Source organism: Anoplopoma fimbria, chromosome 24 (assembly GCF_027596085.1).
Source record: "Anoplopoma fimbria isolate UVic2021 breed Golden Eagle Sablefish chromosome 24, Afim_UVic_2022, whole genome shotgun sequence".
Classification (NCBI taxonomy): Eukaryota; Metazoa; Chordata; class Actinopteri; order Perciformes; family Anoplopomatidae; genus Anoplopoma; species Anoplopoma fimbria.
The window spans coordinates 11,232,017-11,253,495 of NC_072472.1; the positions used below are offsets into that span (position 1 = coordinate 11,232,017).

The 21,479-nt window shown below is 39.5% G+C and overlaps 4 protein-coding genes across 5 annotated transcripts in view; 1 reads left to right on the forward strand and 3 right to left on the reverse strand.

The window, feature by feature from the left end:
- LOC129113876 (ryanodine receptor 1-like) overlaps positions 1–430 on the reverse strand; it is a 47,989-nt gene extending 47,559 nt beyond the window's left edge. Inside the window, exon 1 of the mRNA XM_054626360.1 lies at positions 383–430. Within this exon, the coding sequence (XP_054482335.1) occupies positions 383–430 (48 nt within the window). The remainder of the gene's footprint in view (positions 1–382) is intronic.
- A 1,048-nt stretch (positions 431–1,478) lies between these two features.
- On the forward strand, positions 1,479–10,440 carry nfrkb (nuclear factor related to kappaB binding protein). 2 transcript variants are annotated; one of them, XM_054626154.1, is made up of 26 exons: positions 1,479–1,561; positions 1,771–1,961; positions 2,060–2,261; positions 2,370–2,497; positions 2,575–2,746; positions 2,857–2,961; positions 3,048–3,121; positions 3,207–3,288; positions 3,395–3,590; positions 3,673–3,784; positions 3,876–4,002; positions 4,114–4,191; positions 4,282–4,358; positions 4,481–4,527; positions 4,743–4,803; positions 4,910–5,084; positions 5,177–5,283; positions 5,407–5,530; positions 5,801–5,880; positions 6,066–6,262; positions 6,385–6,655; positions 6,741–6,920; positions 7,346–8,077; positions 8,802–8,908; positions 9,322–9,457; positions 9,636–10,440. In XM_054626154.1, exons 2-26 carry the CDS (start codon positions 1,800–1,802, stop codon positions 9,774–9,776), a joined length of 3,873 nt encoding a protein of 1,290 aa, XP_054482129.1. In that variant the 5' UTR covers positions 1,479–1,561; positions 1,771–1,799; the 3' UTR covers positions 9,777–10,440. The 2 variants fall into 2 exon arrangements, with proteins under 2 accessions (XP_054482129.1, XP_054482130.1); XM_054626155.1 differs by having other exon boundaries at positions 3,051–3,121.
- On the reverse strand, positions 10,381–15,997 carry tmem45b (transmembrane protein 45B). The gene is made up of 6 exons (XM_054626156.1): positions 15,857–15,997; positions 14,640–14,836; positions 14,336–14,548; positions 14,055–14,239; positions 13,486–13,628; positions 10,381–10,656 (listed from the first exon to the last, which is right to left on the reverse strand). Exons 2-6 carry the CDS (start codon positions 14,827–14,829, stop codon positions 10,545–10,547), a joined length of 843 nt encoding a protein of 280 aa, XP_054482131.1. The 5' UTR covers positions 14,830–14,836; positions 15,857–15,997; the 3' UTR covers positions 10,381–10,544.
- Positions 15,998–16,571: 574 nt separating this feature from the next.
- Positions 16,572–17,320, reverse strand: gng8 (guanine nucleotide binding protein (G protein), gamma 8). The gene is made up of 2 exons (XM_054626231.1): positions 17,228–17,320; positions 16,572–16,700 (listed from the first exon to the last, which is right to left on the reverse strand). Exons 1-2 carry the CDS (start codon positions 17,309–17,311, stop codon positions 16,572–16,574), a joined length of 213 nt encoding a protein of 70 aa, XP_054482206.1. The 5' UTR covers positions 17,312–17,320.
- Between the last annotated feature and the right edge of the window lie 4,159 nt (positions 17,321–21,479).

The window sequence follows — 21,479 nt, forward strand, 5'->3', positions numbered from 1 at the left end:
GTCAATCAAAGTAAATTTGGTCGGTGTCAGTCAGTGTCAGGATGTCACAATACTTTCATGTAATTGTAACTTATTGCTTTTGGTAATCTGTTATATGTTTACGTATTAACTGTCACTGAGCACCAGAAGTGTTCTTCTTTGAGAAAAAACAGAAATATAGCAAGAACCTGTTGGGATATAAATAGATAACAATGCCAACACAAGCAGCCACCTGTCCTTGTCAATCTATGTTCAGTCTATGAGCAGAAAGTTACTCGACACAGTAAATGTCTATGATCTATCAAGAAGCAACAATTCATTATACAAATGGCTAATTATTGTGCATTGTCGACTGATAATGTTTAATAATAGTTTTTGAGAAGACTCAGACAGCATCACTTACCGTACGCAGAAACTGAATCTCTTCCTCTCCATCTGCACCTTCTGCCATTTTCCCAAGGCATTAAAAGCAAAACCTTCAGAAAATGAAAAAATGTTTGTCCCTCAGTTTTGTAACTCCTGGTGCCAGTTTGCCCACCACGTAAGGCAGGACAATATTGGTCAAGGTTTCCGAAGGGCAATGTGGGTCCTGTGCCTCTCTCTGGCTGTGGTATGAGGCAGAGGGATTGACTGTTCACTCCTGATCTTTACAGCATCATAAAGAGGTGGAGCAAGCTGTCAAAGCTGACACAGTGATTCAAATGTTCCTCTTATGGTATACAGACCATTGTTTCGCACTGTTGTTGCATTATAAATAAAGCAAGACATTCAATTTAAGTCAGATCTCTTATAATGCCAAAAACAATTGAAAAACTTGTTTCAAAAAAGGGTCAATTGTATTAACAGACTAAATTGACAGTGTTTGTGAAACTTCAACCCTCAAGAGTAGGACATGTATCATCTGCACCCTATTTGATTTGAGTCTTTTCATGAATTATCAATTCACGAATTTGGTACAAATTGGAAGTATATACTTAAAATGCACTATAAAAATGTATAAAATATATAAATACATAAATTGATAAATTAAGATTATGATGAATTAGCTTATATAACTTTTGTTCAAAGACAAAGGTTTATTTTCATTATCTATTGTATTGATCGCAAATCTAGTACTATACATATAAATGATATATTTAATCTATTATTGATGTTTACATTTCACTTGATGTTCGCCATTCTTCGCGTTACAATCCCTGGGAACTGCACCTGTTTCCTGCTCCTTTCTATTTAGAGTATATAGGACAGGTGAAAAGTAGTTAAAAACAGGTGGAGACATATTTTAAAAAAAACAAGCAGAACATACATTTCTATTTAAATAAAGGCTTTTATCCGGTCCAAAGTTATCAATATTATCATAATAAATACAGAGAACATTTTGTGAATTAAGTTATTAGGTCAATTTTACAGTTTTGGAATGCAAAGTATATGACTTGCATACTCTTACATATGTATGTCCTGTGGAGGGCAGCAACACGAGCAGCGCCCCATGTGTGTTTTCCAATTATAGTAGAAGAAGAAAAAACGGTGCGTCGGTCAAATAGTTCCCCCGTTCATTTCCTAAAACACAAAGCAGTGTCAGGTAAGCGCTATTGGCTGTTTTTAAATCAGCAGTATAAACAATAATATATCAAACAGTAATATTAAGTCTCCTTTATTAACCTTATAACTGGCTCTTTTGATAACTTAATGCCGGCTGGTGCTCCACGTTACTGTGCAAAGCGGCTCATGTGTTGACATTGCTGCATGATCGCTAACGTTGATGTCGTTTGTGGCACTTCTATGTGAAAGGGCTTAAAGCTTGGTGCAGAGGAGAGAGAATGGATGCCCTCACCCACATGCTCACTGACTCTCTGGATCCAAAAGAAGAAGAAGAAGAAGAAGAAGAAGAAGAAGAAGAAGAAGAAGATGATGGACAAATCACAGAGGAATGCATGCTGGGGAACTGTAGGTTAAACCTTCCAGAGGACCTACTTGAGGACGTGAGTAATGTGGCTCCTGCTTCTCTTTCCTGCCTGTTCACAGGTATAAGACACAATGCATATTCTACATTCATATTTCTGCTTTTGTTTTTCATTAGCCTGAAATCTTCTTCTCTGTGCTGAGTGCAAACACCTGGAGTGAAGTACTGTCAGACTCCCAGAGACAGCACCTGCGTCAGTTTTTGCCAGAGTTTCCTGACAACAATGTTGCGGAGCAGGACAGCACCATCAGTGACCTTTTCAACAACAGAAACTTCAACTTTGGAAATCCCCTTCATCTTGCACAGAAACAATTCAGAGGTGATTTCCTAGCTATCCACTTATTTACCCACCAACACATGACTAATCCTGCTGGTGTGTTTTGTTGAACACTTTCTGATCATAATAACTCTCATCATATCAACCCAGATGGTTACTTCAATCCTGAGGTGGTCAAGTACAGACAATTGTGTGCCAAGTCCCAGAGAAAGAGACAGTTGTACTCCCTTCAGCAGTATTACCACAAGCTTTTGAAGCACATCCTTGTCTCCAGAAAGGTATTTTTTTGGTAAAAGTTTGAAGTTAAATCCACATGGCGTTTTGCCACTATTCTTAATGTGTCTTATTTTTGTAGGAGCTGCTGGAGTTTGCCGTTCACAGTGGTCTGGACTTTCCCCCTAAAAGAAAGTTACCGACCAAGACTCAGGCTGAAATGCGGGAGCCAAGGGTGAGAAGACGATTGAGTCGCATATTAAAGGAGGTCAAAACTGAGTGTGGAGACAGCAATGCTTCATCTGATGATGACGGTCAGTCTGTTTCTTTCATTACCATCGATGCCGATAACGATACCTTTTATTTCAAAAGCATGTAAAGCTTGTGAACACTATTAAGAGTCTTTTTTTTATAATGCTTCTAGACATATCATTATGGGCTCCAGCACCCCAATCACCTTCCTCTCCGACACCCACTGTCTCGCTCAGAGTTCTTCCAAGCCTCTCCACCCAAGACATGAAGACTACTGGTCAGTGATTTCTGTAATATCAAGATGTTACTCAAATGTTTAAGCATGCTGAATATGATGTTTAATGTCATTTAATTTCTTCACAGAAGGAATAGAACTAGGGGAGCAGGACTTAAAAGCCATGCTGCATAACCATCGGGAGAAGAGGAAGCGACAGCCAGTAAGTGTTGTCAGTAGAAAAAAACCCCACAGATATGGTTTAGTCTTGATTTTCACAGTATATAATTAATGAGTGATTTATTCAGAATCATCCAGACTTGATGACCTCTGACATCCACCTTGGAGACATACTCTCAAGAGCGAATATCGGTCGGAAGGGGGCTGTGGGTGAGTCAAATAATTAAACAGGTGTTGATAAATCTGAAGCAAAATTCTTGGTTTTGTTGATTTTTATGACAAAGAGTTGACATGTTTCTTTCCTTTTCTATCGCAGCATTTTTTGATCTGTCTCTGCCTAAGAAGAAGATCAAAGATGAGAGGAGGAAGAAGAAAATGAGGACAATAAAAGTGGAATCTGAGGAGCCCTGTGAAATTCTTGCACCCTCAGACACCCCATCAGCTCCAACGGCCAGCATCATCAACTCCCTGCCAGACAACCCGTCTACTCCACTGGCCAACATCAAGGAAGAGTGAGTTTACGGCTACGCTAATATTTACACAATTGTGTGTGACATGTGTCCTGTTATTAAAAACTACTCATTATTTTTGAAGGATTGTGGAGGAGTGTCAGAGCAGCCCGGCTCCAGTTGAGGAAATAGCTATCAGTTTCTTCAGCTTGTTGGAGAGCATCTTAAAGGCCGAAAACTTTACCAGCACTTCATTGGTATGCACTCATCGCAGACTCTCACATACATGTTATAACAACGGTCACAGTTCTGACTGCGTATTGTGACGCCTACGTTGTGATCTCACAGTTGGAGGATAAAGTTCAAATATGGCAGTCCTCTCCAGCCAGCTCCCTCAATGTGTGGTTTTCATCCGTCCCATGTTGGTCCGACTTGGTTCTTCAAGCTCTGCAGTTTCTTGCAGGAGAGACTAAAGGTATGCAGCAGTGGTCACAACACACACACACACACACACACACACACACACACACACACACACATTATTTTCCACCCTATGTTACTCATATATGTTATGTTTGTTAATCAGATGGCATGATGGCACTACCTAGCGGATTTTCTCCATTTGTGGAATTTGCTGATGAATCTCAGCAGTGGAGCTGGATCGGTAAGAGGGATTGAAATCACTGATTGATGCAGCGCTTGGTTTTCAGGCTGATTTTTATTCTTGAGGATAAAATTCAAACATTTATTTTAGGCCCCACTCAGGATACAGAGAAGGATATCAGTGCGCTCTGTCAGTTGTGGCTGGACTCCAAAGACTTGGTTATCAAGGTAGTACAATTGTTATATCACAAATACATTTCACATGCTATGCCACCATGTTTATGTTTACTATGTTTGCCACTGTTTTACTTGTGACAGAATGTAAACAGGTTTTTTTTTTGCTTCCACAGACAGAAAATGAGGACATGCTAGAGATGACTTCTCCGATACCAAGAGTGTAAGATTCATGGCATTTCTTTTTCTACCAGAAATTAATTGATTATTGTTTTTATTTATGTTGCTGGTAGACTTTTTTTTTTATTAATTGAATTTGGTGTATTTTAGATAGCAAATAGTAATTTTTATTTGTAGCCCAACTTTAACATAATAAAGCAGTTTTAGTTCGATACGATGGTTGTTGAAGTTAACAGTGTAATATCTCTAACCAAGCAGCTCGACTGATTATGTGGTGCGGCCCAGCACTGGAGATGAGAGACAAGTGTTTCAAATCCAGGTTTGTTTGTGCTGATGGAATTTTTTTATCTTCTTTACAACATTTTGCCTTTATTTGCCTGGACATTAACTCTCCCATCCAACACACGTTTCATTTGTCTTTTTAGGAGCAGCAGCGATACAACCAGCCGCATAAAGCCTTCACCTTTAGGATGCACGGCTTTGAATCTGTGGTGGGGCCTGTCAAAGGGGTGTTTGATAAGGAGATGTCTCTCAACAAAGCCAGGGAGCACACATTGCTCCGCTCAGACCGACCGCCATATGTGACCATTCTCTCTCTGGGTTAGGCCTTCTGTTTACACTCTCCATTGTCAGGCTGTTGGAAAACCGCACTTTATCGTACGATTCTGACTTCTGCCCTCTCACCTCCGCAGTGCGGGACGCAGCAGCCAGGTTACCAAATGGAGAGGGAACAAGGGCAGAGATCTGTGAGCTGTTGAAAGACTCTCAGTTCCTTGCTCCAGATGTCACCAGTGCACAGGTAAGATATATATATAATATGCAATTTTTTTCTCTGAGTCATTCAGCTATCTCTTGCAGAGTGACTTGTGTGTACCTTACTTTGGCCTGCAGCCTTCAAGTTATTGCCTTCTTTGCCATTTAGGTGAACACCGTTGTCAGTGGAGCCTTGGATAGACTTCACTATGAGAAAGACCCCTGTGTGAAGTACGACATCGGCCGCAAGCTCTGGATCTACCTGCACCGCAGTCGCAGTCAAGAGGAGTTTGGTGAGAAATGATGTGCTTTATGTTTGGGTTTAGCTGTCCATCTTTGTAGTTTGTTCAGTAAGTGCAAAGACCTTTAATCATGGACTTGTTTGAGTGGAGGCAGCCAATAAGGAGCCATTTGTCTAGTTTGATGATCACACTATTGTCTGAAAATAAAATGTTTGTAATTATCTTTAACCCTCATAGTGTATGCTCCCAGTCTTCAAAATCACAGTGATATGGAAAAATTCTATTTTTTTTTCCTTTTTTTTTTTTTTTTCTTTCATCCAGAGAGGATCCACCAGGCTCAAGCTGCTGCTGCAAAAGCAAGAAAAGCCCTGCAGCAAAAACCTAAACCTGCATCTAAGCCTGTGAGTCCACTGCCTCCAAAAACGGCAACTGCTCCCAGCGTTACACCTCACACTATTATTTACTGTATGGAAAACACTTTGGAAGTTGTGCTAGAAGTTATTGTTTTTCCTCTTTTTGAAGTTTCAACTTGTTTTCAGTGTCTGAGAGCAACATGTTTGCTATGAATCTCCTGTTTATGTTTTAGAAGTCCGGAAGTAAAGACGGAGGCGGTAAAACCCCGGGATGTCTGGACGGAGGACAGGATGTAGTCTCCAATCCCATGTCCCCAACCCCAACAACACCCACCCCAAACACACCCGGAACCCCTAAGTCACCCTTACCCTGCACAGCCCCCACACCAATAAAGACCGGAGTCCCTGATTCAATCAAAACCAGCACAGGGTCAGTGTGGCAATTTTTTTTTTTAAACTTATTAATATTGTCAAATACATACACCCATTTTCATGTGTGTGTTTTTAAAATAGAATCCTCTCCTCCTTTTGCCCCTTCTCTCGCTCCTCCAGCGTTCTTCTTGTGTCTCCTCCCTCGTTGCCCCAGCTGGGAACCATCTTACCCACCAGTCAGGCTTGTCCACCAGTTTCACAGCCAGTCACATCCCAACACACGGCTCGCATAGTGAGTCACCTGGCGGCAGGCTCCCTCCCTCAGGTCCGGGTTGTTTCTGCTCAGCCTGGTCTGGTTTCTTCAGCAGGAAGTCAGCAGGCCACGCTGGTTCATCAGACCCCTCACCAGATCAGGATGCCTGTGTCGATGGCAAACAAGGGCATTACACAGGTAATCAAATAAAGAGCTGTGTTTTTTGTTTTATATTGTTGCAAATTTATGATTAATTTGTTTGTTTTATTGTGTGTTTCATTAGACAGTGGTTTCTGTGCCTCTGAGGAGTCAGTCTGCCAGTAGTCCAGTCCATGTGTCAACCACCCGGTCTGTGTCCACTGTAGCTGTGGCCAAACCTCAAGCCAGATCACCTGGTAGCCTGGTGAACAACCCTGCTTCCCCTGCCATTCTGCAAGGCGTCGCCGGCACAAGTATCAAACAGGTGAACCAATTTGTGTCAGCTGGGATATTTGGCAAGTAAAGCTATTCACGAACAGTCTTTAACTGCAAGAATGTCTCCAACGGGCAGGAAGCTGGTTATTGCTCTGATTTAAAATGTGTAGAGGGTGTTGAGCTCTCAAGCTACAAGAAGCTATTTACAGTCAGATATACACTGAATGCCACATTTTCATGGACAATGGGAGCATAAAGCTGAATACTTACAAATGAAAAGAAATCGTCTATCAGTTCACTTTAGTCCAGTATTTGTCCTAAAGGGAGAACTTTTGCCTTTACTGGTTTCAACAAAAATAATCTGCAGGTTATTTTGCTAACTGAAACATGAAAAAAAATCCATATCCTTAAATATGTAATGTAATTTGCCACTTTAATAACCACGAGATGTATCTTTTTTTGTATTCTTTAAAGGTGTCCATCACAGGCCAGCTGGGAATGAAGACTGCCGGTGGAGGAGGAATTCCAATAACGGCTACAAACCTGCGCATCCAGGGTAAAGACGTCCTTCGTCTTCCACCGTCCTCCATCACCACAGACGCCAAAGGACAGACGGTGCTGCGGATCACCCCGGACATGATGGCAACTCTCGCCAAATCCCCAGTTGCAACCGTCAAACTCTCGCCTGACTTTCTGGGTACCGCCGGCACCGGCAGCAAGAGCATATCCGCCACTCTCCATGTGACACCACCCCACTCGTCGCCATCCTCTGCGTCCGGCTCTACATCCTGCACAGGGGAAGTGCTGACCTCTAAAGCGGGCTCCGTTGCTTCCAGCTTGTTGAAGGCCGCAGGAGACACGGCCATACGACTGATGCCCACATTGGCGGTGACCATGGCTGACCAAAAATCAAGGACCTTCACCACCGTATCCTCCGCCGACAAGAGTGGAGCCACCATTAGGATAATGCCGGGCCTCGGTGTCATTCCACAGAAACAAGGTCAGACCATCACAGTGACGACCACCACCGGCAGTAAAACGCTCACGGCCTCTACATGTGCTAATATAGTGACCATGGCTGCCAGTGTTGTGGCTGGAGCCAAGGGGATCACGGTGGCTCCTGGAGTCTCGTGTTCACCTCTGACTCTAGGGACAGCTACAGCCACTGTGCGACAGGTTCCTGCTACAGTGGTCACGACTCAAACGGTAAGAGAAGTATTCTGTTACTGTTCATATTTTAGAGAAATTGCGTGAGTATTTTTTTGGTGTAGTTTTGGCTATCATTCTTATTGGATGAGCTATATATCGTTTAATTTAATAACAGCTAATGCACACCAGAAATCGAAATATTTTATTTTATTATTTTTTGTACCCACTTGAACAGGGTGTGTAGCTTTAAGGATGCCAGTTTTAGTCAGCCAACCATTTTTAGGATATCCATGTAATACGTAGAATGGCCTCTAGGTGCCACTGTTTCCCTTTGTTTGTTCATGTGGGAACATTATGTGTAATGAGCTCCTTCAATACCAAGTGTATGTTATAATATTAAACACACAACTCTTGTATTACTGACAATTTCAACAACATTGTACAATTAATATTTTTTGTATTACAATGATTGACCATTACATCATATGATTTAAGTGTAGTATTCTAAGTGGTAATTTGAGTTGCAGTTCGACTCCATGTGTGAACTACAAGCTGTCATATGCAGTTTACGGTTCACACCAGGCTTATGGACACAATCTGAATTTAGGTCTCTGAATGACAGCTTAATGTTTGAACAGGGATGCTTCCTCAAGATAATGCCTCTGTGATTTGCATAGTTTCATCCAGAGTCTGAATCATTAATGAGGAATTCACTAAATGTAGTTAATCAGTTTTGAAAGTCACATGACTCAGGAACAATCCTCTCTTTCTGACACTGCAGGGGAAGTTACCTACCAGGATAACTGTGCCCCTCTCCGTTCTGAACCAACCGCTGAAGAGCAAAAGTGTTGTGACGACACCAATGGTGAAAGGAAGTCTCAACACAAAGTAAGTCATCCACACTGTTTATGATTTATTTATTTATTGGGAGAAAAAAATTCATGTTAAGAACTTTTCCAGACAGAATGACTAATAATTTGATTGTAAAGAATTCAAAATGCATTTTTTTTGTAAAGATGGTATTATCTAGTTATTTCAACTCTATATTATATTTTAATGTGCTCTGAGATACATTTTGTTGTAGTTTAACCTGTGTTTGGCCCCCCTCTTCCGATGACGGCACTTACCTTGTATATTTTGTTTGTACTGAGGCGTAGAGAAGTATTTATTTTGGAGCCTCTTGAATATTTTTATTTAAAGATGTATTCCATTTTTTTTTTTTTACAGGGTCCTTATCTAAAGCGCTAACTTGGGCTGGTAGATTGACATGTATTTGTCCATTTCCTCTCTTTTCTGAGCAGTATCAGCAGTCTGGGCAGGAACATCATCCTGACCACGATGCCTGCTGGCACGAAGCTGATCGCAGGGAACAAACCGGTCAGCTTTGTCACAGCACAGCAGTTCCAGCAGCTTCAGCAGCAAGGACAGGCCACACAGGTTAGCTGCTGACATTCCACTTGTTTTGATGTAGCAAAAAAGAAAGTATTGTCATGAAGAGGGAATAATGTATTGAGAACACCTGTTTGATCAAAACACATGTACGCTGCTTCATGGTCGACTTAGAGACGCACAGAGAATCTTAAGGCGTAACTGTCTGTTCTTTCTTCCTCATTAGGTTCGCATCCAGACGGTCCAGGCGCAGCAGCTCCAGCAGCACATTGCAACAGGCTCCCCGAAATCTGTTTCCACAGTCGTAGTCACAACAGCACCTTCGCCCAAACGTGCCCCCGATCCCCCGCCTGCACCTAAACAGTGATCAGATCTAATGAGTCGGCAATGAACCGAGGTCCACTGTACAGTATGTATTTGGTACTTTACGTTCTTAAGCTTTTCCCGATCATTTGACTTGTTCCTACTCTCACATGTGTATTGGTAACTTTTGTTATTACAGCGTGTAACATGCCATTATTTATTTTCCATTTGGATGATACCCCCAAAAAGCTAGAAAAATGTAAGAGGGTGTTGATCTCTGCAAAGATACCACTATCACCAATATGTTTAAAAATTGTCATTAATCTCTTTAACTATATTCTCCATATTGTTATAGACGAAATATAAAACAATCTACAGCTCACCAGGCTGTTTCCATAGAAATTCTGTTTTCTTTCAGTGGTTAACAAACTTTTAAAAGCCCAGTTTCCCTGTTGGTATTTTACCTAAATAGTCTCCGCTTACTGTCAATAAGATATTCTCTCTGTCACTACTTCGAATGTTTGATGTAATGCAAAATTAGCAAATGTGAAGCAAGTGGGACTGATTTATTTGAATGTTGTGACTTGCTGATTTCTGTTTTAATACATTATTTGTTCTCTTATTCAGTGTTGTATTTTATTTGATAGCAGATCATACACTCGAGCCATGCATTTCAGTTTTTATTGTGTTGTTATAATACTTAAACAGACCATAATTACAGATGATATTTAAATAGATTGTGTTTCATTGTTTTTGTTTGTGTTTTCTTACCAAACAAATCTAAAATACTTTGTACAAACAGTAGACTTGGTCCTCAAAGAACAATAAGCATTCACTCTTCTTCCGACTCTTCAAGCAAAGCCTTCTGGGAGCTTGAATTGGAGGTTGTTTTTCGCATTCCAATCTCTATGTCCTGTCCCCTTCCCGAGAATCGCTTCAGCGTGCTGTTGGAACAGGAAAAAAAGGCTTCAGCAAGAGCACGACCAACAAAAAGATGACACATCTATAGCAGAGTTAACTGATGTTGTTGATATGTTCATTTCAAGTGTTCCTACAAGCAGTGTCTTGCAAGGACATATATATTTCCAAAATGTACTCCAAGAAAACGTAAACTAAGTCCTGAGTTTTGACTAGTAATGATGCCGCAGAGCTGTTTTTAACAATCTTTTGTGTGCATCTCATGTTGTATCAGTGTGTGCAGAAGGAAGCACAATCACGGACAGTATGAGAGTAACGTGAAACACATTTCTGCTGAGGGCTGTAAAATAAATAGTAACATACAGTGGGGCAAAAAAGTATTTAGTCAGCCACCAATTGTGCAAGTTCTCCCACTTAAAAAGATGAGAGAAAGAATCCAGGAAATCACATTGTAGGATTTTTAATGAATTAATTGGTAAATTCCTCGGTAAAATAAGTATTTGGTCACCTACAAACAAGCAAGATTTCTGGCTCTCACAGACCTGTAACTTCTTCTTTAAGAGGCTCCTCTGTCCTCCACTCGTTACCTGTATTAATGGCACCTGTTTGAACTTGTTATCAGTATAAAAGACACCTGTCCACAACCTCAAACAGTCACACTCCAAACTCCACTATGGCCAAGACCAAAGAGCTGTCAAAGGACACCAGAAATAAAATTGTAGACCTGCACCAGGCTGGGAAGACTGAATCTGCAATAGGTAAGCAGCTTGGTGTGAAGAAATCAACTGTGGGAGCAATTATTAGAAAATGGAAGACATACAAGACCACTGATAATCTCCCTCGATCTGGGGCTCCACGCAAGATCTCACCCCGTGGGGCCAAAATGATCACAAGAACGGTGAACAAAAATGTCGTGTCCCCCTGCTTAAGCCAGTACATGTCCAGGCCCGTCTGAAGTTTGCTAGAGAGCATTTGGATGATCCAGAAGAGGATTGGGAGAATGTCATATGGTCAGATGAAACCAAAATAGAACTTTTTGGTAAAAACTCAACTCGTCGTGTTTGGAGGAGAAAGAATGCAGAGTTGCATCCAAAGAACACCATACCTACTGTGAAGCATGGGGGTGGAAACATCATGCTTTGGGGCTGTTTTTCTGCAAGGGGACCAGGACGACTGATCCGTGTAAAGGAAAGAATGAATGGGGCCATGTATCGTGAGATTTTGAGTGAAAACCTCCTTCCATCAGCAAGGGCATTGAAGATGAAACGTGGCTGGGTCTTTCAGCATGACACTGATCCCAAACACACCGCCCGGGCAACGAAGGAGTGGCTTCGTAAGAAGCATTTCAAGGTCCTGGAGTGGCCTAGCCAGTTTCAAGATCTCAACCCCATAGAAAATCTGTGGAGGGAGTTGAAAGTCTGTGTTGCCCAGCGACAGCCCCAAAACATCACTGCTCTAGAGGAGATCTGCATGGAGGAATGGGCCAAAATACCAGCAACAGTGTGTGAAAAGCTTGTGAAGACTTACAGAAAACGTTTGACCTCTGTCATTGCCAACAAAGGGTATATAACAAAGTATTGAGATGAACTTTTGTTATTGACCAAATACTTATTTTCCACCATAATTTGCAAATATATTCTTTAAAAATCAGACAATGTGATTTTCAGGAATTCTTTTTCTCATTTTGTCTCTCATAGTTGAAGTGTACCTATGATGAAAATTACAGGCCTCTCATCTTTTTAAGTGGGAGAACTTGCACAATTGGTGGCTGACTAAATACTTTTTTGCCCCACTGTACCAGTGACAAAGAGTTATGGGAAGAATACAGATTTCAAAACAAGGACTTGGCAAATATCCATAAGGCCTAGTAAACATTTAAAACAGTCATTGGACGTGTTAAGCAGGCCTTAAGGATACTGGTCATTGTGGTGAGACGTTGAATGTAAACAAAGCCTTGTTGACTATAAAAACTTCAGGGTACCTTTTTAAAAATTCAGGTTTAGAGATCAGAATGAAACTCTAAAGTCCTGCTATTATCTGTTCAAAGAAAGCTTTAACTAGAAATCATTATTTGATCCAATTTCTTAATCTTGAATATGTTGATAAACCGTACAAGAATACAGGAAAGCACCCAGAATGCCTACAGCAGAGGTTCCTAAATGTTTTAAGTAGACACTATAGATTTATTTAGCGATTTGTCCGTTTGTTAATTTTAGTTTTTTACTTTTTTAAATAAATACAACTGTCAAAGGACTTTTGTTGCACCAGGAAATAGGTTAATATAGCATATTTCCTCCAAAAATATTTTCTTTTTTATTAAATCCCCAGCAACAGTCCAAGAGCTTTTCCTTAATGTGAATTCATTGTGCTTTTGCACCTGGCTTGTGATGCAGAGGACGTTTTATAAAGGCAGCGAGTAGAGCCCGGTCTATCCTTTGTTAAGGCTGATTGTCCCTGCGTTACACAAGCTTGTATTACTGCTGCATTCAAACAATGGTTGGCATGCTGTTGTTTACTCGCCTTTGAAATTAATCCCAGCCACCATGTTAATCTGACAGATAAAGTGAGCTTGTGAGATCAACCCCTTCTGAACCAAAATATTTTGGGATCACCAACAGTTTCTCTGCACATTAAGTTATGAGACCACAACATACAGAGTAAAGAGTTTTACATTCACTACTCTGTCATGTAGGTATTATGAAAGTGGATGAAGTATACCACATTAATTAACTTAATTTACTTGATTCCTCATGCCTATTCTGTGTCTGTTCTGTTTAAACCTTAGCGATGGCACATTCAATTACTACTGAATTGAGCCATAAAAGTTGTCTGTAGGTAAAAGGTGGGATACTTACAACCAAACCACGGAGGAGATGCAGGCGACCAAAAGCAGGGCCACAGCTAAATGCCAGCAGAAGCACATAGTGATGAACATGATGTTGTCATGCAGTGTCAGGTCCCATTCCGGTCCACTCAGTGGGTAAAGAACAAATCCAATCTGAAATGATAAATAGTGTGACGAAGGAGCAGACTACATTCTCATGAATTTATTGCTGTTTTGTAAAGGAAACAGGTCTGTGTCCAGTGATTGGTGACACTTCTTAAGCAATGTTCAAGTCTCTATGATGATAGGCCAAGAAGAAACTAATTTGGCACTGGAAATCATACAGAAATGAATTAAGTCTATTAACTGTCAAGGGTAAAGACTAAAGTTTACACCGATGTAGTAGTTGGACTCAAACTGTCAAAAACAAAGCTTTGGTCCTTATTATCCTTAAGTATTCCTTATTTTGGTATCAAGTATAGTGTATAAAGTGCATTGGTACCAATTGTTAGATGCTCCGAAAGCTCAAGAAATGTTTAAATGCATATTCACAATGTTCCACACATTACAGCATTCTCAGCTCCTCATCATGCTAATCACCTGGTAGAACCATGAGCCCTGCAGGATGAACAGGCATCCCCTTAAGAGCTCCAAAATAATGTTGTCTCTTATGAACACCTCCAACATGGTGCTGGCCGATCCAGCAAACACAGCAACGAGTAGCAGGGAGTGGATGTGAGCGTCCAGAGGGGGCCGCATGTGCACGTGGTAGTAGAACAGAAACCCTGGATGATTGTCGAATGCAAAACAAAGCTAGAATACACACCAGGGGAACACATTTGTGATGTGAAGAAAAAATAATGAACTTAAACTTGACTTGCCTTCAACAAAAAGAGCCACGGAGAGAGCAAGGCGGTCCACACCAGCCGGCACCAGTTTGGACGCAGTACTGGCAACCAGTGCAATACCAGAGATCCCAAAGAACAGATACATCGTGCCGTGCTGCCAGTTCATCAGCTTGACCCATGAATTGTGCTCTGTGTCGTAGAGGTGGGCGTGTGGGCCGTCCACCACAAACTGTTCGACCATAATACCTGGGACAGGACGACAAACATGCAAATGAGATGAGTGAAGAAAAGGTTTAGATAGTTTGGAGTGTGAAGAGGATTGAGAGGAAAAACTGACCAACGAATGCACCAAATATTAGAAGTCCTCCCTCAATGTAGTTCATCCTTCGAGAGAAAGGCGGCGTTATCTGCCTTCCTTTAGGCTGACTTGTCCTCCAGTAGTGTTGCAGGATGTTTTTCACTGTTAGCCAAAAGCCAAGGAGCAGGAAAAAAGAGCCAGGAATGGCATGTCCTCCAAAGTTTGCCATTTTAGGCCTGAAAACACAAGACAAACAACTTAGTAATAAATGAGATACATTTGATGGTAACAGAATGAATACTGTTTACCTAAATGCTCTTATTCCGATGAAGAACCTTGAGGTTAAAGTACAACATGCAACATTATTTTATGGTGCTTTCAGCACTTAACACTTAACTTTATTACTTTACAAGCAATAAAGTGATAGTTGGTTTTTAAAAAAGTTACTAGGTTTCAAAAAGAGCAGTTACTTTAGTATATTATCAGGGTAGGTTCCGTGGAACAAGGCCTTTGATCCAGACGAGAAACGCTCATTTGTTTTGCAAAACTGAAATACAAATCATACAGAGCTGGTGTGGTGAATGAATAGCTTGGCTGTGAATGTTTTTTTAAAAGCCCTTAACCAATTTGTTTCTCATTATTGGTCACACTCTACAAAAGTGTTACTGATAAAGTATAAAAAGCTGAGCAATGTTCTTTCAATATAGTGTTGCTACTGACCTATTTAAAAATAAGACAGAGTCGTGTAGCAAAGTCACTCTACAGGTGGCAAATTAGGACTCTCGTTTGTGAATTAAAAGGTCTCATGCAAGAACATTTTAGATTTATTTTTTAAACTTTCTCTTACTTTTTGTTGTGCAATGTAGTTGTGTGTTTCTTGCATAAGGCCAAATGCTTTTGAAGTTGACTGTGACTTCTTATCTTAAATGTCAGCGTACAGTCCTCACTATATAAAGGTGTGTGGAGGATCCTCAGGTTCAGTTAGACAAGTTTTTCTTGACTCGCCGTTTGGCTTGATTGTTTTCTTTCCCTTCCCTTTCCACTTAACACAGAAGTAGTGAGCACCAGAGAGACTGAGATAGATGAATTACACTTTAAAAAAGAACCTTAACTACAAATATCATCTCTACATAGTTTTCTACTCATGAAGAGCATTATGTTGTAAGCTCTTACTGAGCAGTCCTTCTACAGATACTGAATGTGAAAATGAGCCTTTCTTTTCACACTTATAAGAGATTTTAAAAGACTGTACATACCTTGTTCTCTGCTGCTAATTCCCAAAGGCTTCGAAAGGCTTTGTAAATCACAAAATCTTGGTAGCTGTTAGAGTGAGAGCACTCTGTGAGATCAGTGTAAACTGTCCACACCTACTGCCGGCACCTCTTCCCTTTGTTGACATCATCACATAGCCCCGCCCATCATTTGCAATAGTTTCTGTCACCAAGGGACATCCTTTTGTGAAACAGATGTGGCATTCAGACGGAAAACAAGACCTGAATTAAGATCATGTTGTTTATTTGGTATTAAAAGAAGAAAAACAAGTCTAACACGTCTTTATCATCTTATGGTCGAGTATGTTTTTCATGCTGTTGAAATAGGATCAAATATATTTAGAGCAAAGCAAATTGTGTGCAACTTTATTTTGCCTTTTAATATCTTAAAATAAGTCAGTCTAAAAACAGAAAAGCCAAAATGAGAAGTTACCTTTACAGTTGAGTAAATATATAAACTCAGATACAATCTGTGTGCAGAAGGAGAGGCAGCAGTGCCGACCTGTCTAGATGAACTTTGCACCCACTTTTGATCAATCTTTATTGTTGTCATTTTCATGGTCAAGTGATCATTCCTCAGGTAGAGTTAGTCACCAAAGAGCTACTTTAATTACAAATGTATTTGGTTTTTTTCTTCATTACAGCTGCAATAGAATTCCAGAAATTAAAAGCTGAGACATTTATCTTGTATATGAGGGGGTTATAGTATTTCACAGAATAATTTCTTCTCTCGAAACGGGTTCTCAGAGGAAAGTACTGGTGTCACCAGGGGGTCCTCTTTGGCATGAGCTTCACAGTAGGCCATCAGATCAGCTGCTGCTTTGGATATCTGTACAAAAAGGTGTGTGTGTGTGTGTGTGTGTGTGTGTGTGTGTGTGTGTGTGTGTGTGTGTGTGTGTGTGTGTGTGTGTGTGTGTGTGTGTGTGTGTGTGTGTGTGTGTGTGTGTGTGTGTGTGTGTGTGTGTGGAATATTGGAGGGGAAGAGGATAAAAAAAAAAAAACGTTTAAAATTCTATTTCCTTATTTATCTATTTTTTTTACCATTAATTAAACACTCCAAGAAAATCGTTTTTCCTGCATCAATCAAAAGACTAAGAACTGATTTAATTTAAGGAAAGGGACCCAATTTTATTTAATGGGAGGTAAAGTCTGTTAAAAGTGGACTGCTTTCTGGAAAGTTCAAGAAAAAATATCCATATTTATTTAAATATACATGAAATGAAATCTCTTTTGAGACGCAGGAAAGAGTGAAGAGCATTTTCATTAATTCATTATGAAACATGCTGTCATAATTAACAATCTAAAGACATTTCTTAACTTTCCCATCATCATTCCTTACAAAATGTGCTGACTCACCATCATCCTCTCTATGTTGACCTCCAGTTTCAGTTGTTCTACCGTCTTTCGAGCGTCTGCAATCTTGGCCATGTTGTTGGACATCCTCCCCCTTTCCAACTAAAGTCAGTCAGCCAGGAGCAAACCAACAATGTTGACTTACCAGACCAGAAATAATCCTATGCATCACTGATAAAGAAGTTGGAAATAACAAAATACAAACATGACACTTCTAAAGTGCAAACACATTCGTGACAATTTGCTGAAGGTGTGCCACGGTTAGAGTCAGTTTCAATTTGCTTGTTAATTCTGCTCCCTGGGTCTCAGCTGCAAGTGGCATAGGGAGGGTCTCAGAGGAGGAGGGCTTGGGAGGGAGGGGAAGCAGAGCAGGCTCCCCAGGGGAGGGCACCCGCTAGCTGGGCGTGTAAATACATGTAAATGTAAAAAAACATTAACATTAACTAGTTGCTCTTTCAGAATAGTTTTATCCTATACTGCAGGTGTAGAGAGTTGCTATCAATGCTAGTAATCTGCTGCTACATACTCACACAAAAAATCAGCCTTAATGTTAAGAGAACAATGCATGAAAAGCATCATTACTCAGCAACAAATGAACATTTTATCACAGTCTGTTGGCGTGAAATGAATTAGTCAATTCTATCAATACAAATTATTGCTACATACTAAAACAATGCATACTTTATAAATTTGCTGACAATATCAGCACACACATGTAAAGATATGTGGTCTAATATAAACTGTTTCCATGAATCATTACAAAAATATATATTTTTTTAAAGATGCATTGTAACTCAGAATAATCACAACATCACTCACCACAAGACCAACAGTGACCGTTGGGCTCCTGAAAAGGAAAGTCCGCTTGTTTCCAACGGGCTCCTCCGCACCAATTTACAGTAACAGATGAAGTGAGATTGATGGCAGATATGAGATATGAGGCTTCAACAGGTTCCCTCCGTCTGATAACTCGCTGTGGTTCTGCCCCCAGGATGAGCTCAGTGCAGCAGTTAAAGGCAACATGTGGTGTGACCTTCATCTCTAGAGTCTCTATCACTCGCTTACCTGAGATGATAGAGGAGCTTGTGCTGCGAGATGGATCATTAAAAATTGTTTTAAAAAAAGTCTAAATAGGGATCAGATTTAAATAGCTAATGGTGTATTTCATATAAAGTGATAATAAAGCACCTGTTTTCTTTAAACACGTGACAGCAACATGATAAAGCATTATATAATATAACATACTATAATGAGGAGGCTCTCAGGAGAATACATTGTTTTTCATAACTTTAATTGAGTTTTCCATGCGTGCAATGCACTCTTAATATCAAATCTGTAATATTTAGATAAATATTTACTGAGTGCATTCATTTTAGATGCACTGACCAGGAACAATCAATAACGATTAATCAGTATTCATAACAAGTTTTTTTGTTTTTTTTGACAGTGTTGAATGATGGAATTCAAAAATAAAAGTCCACCAAAAGTCATCAACATACATTTCTGTTTTACTGGCTTTTACAGTGTAACAAATGGTTCTGCCTAGTCCTTTTTGTATTATATGTTTTTAGGTCACATATAACCTGTTGGGGATTCGCTGACAAAGTTACCTGGAGCGTTGTGCAGATTTACAGTATAACAGCAGTAAGGAATGACTCTAAATGCACAATGATTCAGGTAATAATGTGTTTGAAGAGGGTGCTATAAAACAATTCAAGAGCCTAATTCTTTCTTACAACAAATAGTCTTCACAAGAGCATTGGATAACGTGCAATATATCCAACAATAATAAGCTTGCAAGGTGAGTGATTGAGTCTTTGTCAAGGTGTGAGTTTTCTCAGACAGCAGAATTATTCGTCTCATGCTTATATCCTCCACCAGGCAGCCAGTCGTTCCTGTAGAGCTGACAGTTATTCCACACAGCAGCAGGGGGTGAAGAGGCAGCACTATGGAGGTAAATGTCAAGTGCCTCATTAACATTTGTTTCCCTGTAGTAATTGGTCTCTTTCTGGGGAGAGATACTGGACCTTATGAGTAGAAGGAGTTACTGCTTTGTCCTCTTTCACCAAGGGACCAAAAACACAATTTGCCCAGTGTGTTGTGTTACAAACCATTTTCAGATTATGCGATCTTACTTAGTTAGAACTTAATATTGTTGCTTAAGCTTGACAAGTATAAACTATATAGCCATCCATCCAGTCAGCCAACCAGCATGTCTCCTCTCTCATATTGTCCATTTATGACAAACGCCGCATCATAGGATCCACGAATCCTGAGAGCAGGGTGGACTGTGTGCATATCTCATCAAGTACACGTTTACCATTTACTGTTAAATACATTTGTGTTCATTTCCTCATTAGCTGATCTACATGCCACAAAACAAATACTCTGCTACGAGCAGTTTAATAATAGAAATGATATATTCTGGCATTATTACAGGGAAAAGTAAACACTTCCCTGTTTTTCAGATTATTGACTATGGAATTATGTACCAGGTAGAGATAATGCAAATTAGAAAAGAACAGGTAAGTCTACAGCAGTTGTTCATTACAGGGAGATCCAGCAACATGCAGGATGTGGGCAAATGCAACAACCACATTAAAAACGATACCCAGGTTGTTTTCTTTATGCACCATACAGGCTGCAAACCAGTATTTCCTGCTCTTGCTGCTCAAAATAGGACAGCCTCGTTGGCATTATATAAAAAAGCACACTTAGCATTTCAAACAGAGCAATATTTACAGGTGGCTACTGGAAATACTGTTTGCTTCTTTTTTTTCTGAGTCATTTTTTAAATCTGGCATTGAAAAGTAATATCTCATTAAAAAAAATGCATTTTATTAGACAAAAAAAATAAAGTCATTTTAGCATGGTAAAAAATACATATATGAATGTCAATAGTATTTAACTTAATATTTATTTGTTTTGCATCTTAAATCTTCCATATAAATCTACATTAAATTCACTATAGTGACTTTATAATACAGCAGTCACATGTTTCCAATGCCATAATACTAGTAATGAGTCATAACTGGCAAAGTATGAACACTGGTTTTTAATACAGTGACATCATATATCCCTCTACATTTTAGGCTCAAAGATAAGATCTATAATTATCTTCTTGATGTGTTTTTTGATTGAAGACATTCCTCCTATATGATATTATGTATTATGTGTATGTTTTCATGTTGTTTGTAGGCTTTTAGTGCCACGATATAATGTAAATTGATTCTTTATTTTGTTGATGGTTCCGATTGGTGGATGACTGATTGATGTCATGTGATTGGGGCAATCTGATTGGTCTACCAACCTATTTGCGAACCCCCAAGTTCTATTTAACGCATGCATCCTCATTTCCTTGTAAAATAACCTGATGTGAAGGTCTACGTATTAATAAAATATATTAATACACAAGTGAAGAAGACAGTGTGGGGGAGTTTTTTTGTGCTATATTGTCTACCTAATGCTCAAATATAATAAAAAAACGTATTAATAAAATATATTAATACACAAGTGAAGAAGACAGTGTGGGGGAGTTTTTTGTGCTATATTGTCTACCTAATGCTCAAAATATAAAAAAATATATTAATAAAAATATTAAACGTATAAAAAACGTATTAATAAAATATATTAATACACAAGTGAAAAGACAGTGTGGGGGAGTTTTTTTGTGCTATATTGTCTACCTAATGCTCAAATATAATAAAAAAACGTATTAATAAAATATATTAATACGTATAAAAAACGTATTAATAAAATATATTAATACACAAGTGAAGAAGACAGTGTGGGGGAGTTTTTTGTGCTATATTGTCTACCTAATGCTCAAATATAATAAACAAACGTATTAATAAAATATATTAATACGTATAAAAAACGTATTAATAAAATATATTAATACACAAGTGAAGAAGACAGTGTGGGGGAGTTTTTTGTGCTATATTGTCTACCTAATGCTCAAATATAATAAAAAAACGTATTAATAAAATATATTAATACACAAGTGAAGAAGACAGTGTGGGGGATTTTTTTGTGCTATATTGTCTACCTAATGCTCAAATATAATAAAAAAAAAAAAAAAAAAGGATGTTCTTATCATACTGTACATGACATATCATTGCTCTTGCAACACGAAAAGATGCACATTTGTGTGAAACTTGAGCTGAAAGAAGCGAGGAGCTCCCCGGGTCGTACCCCCTGATTACGCTCCTGTGGTGGGCGTGTCCGGACGGCTCTCTGCTAGCTCCAATCATAA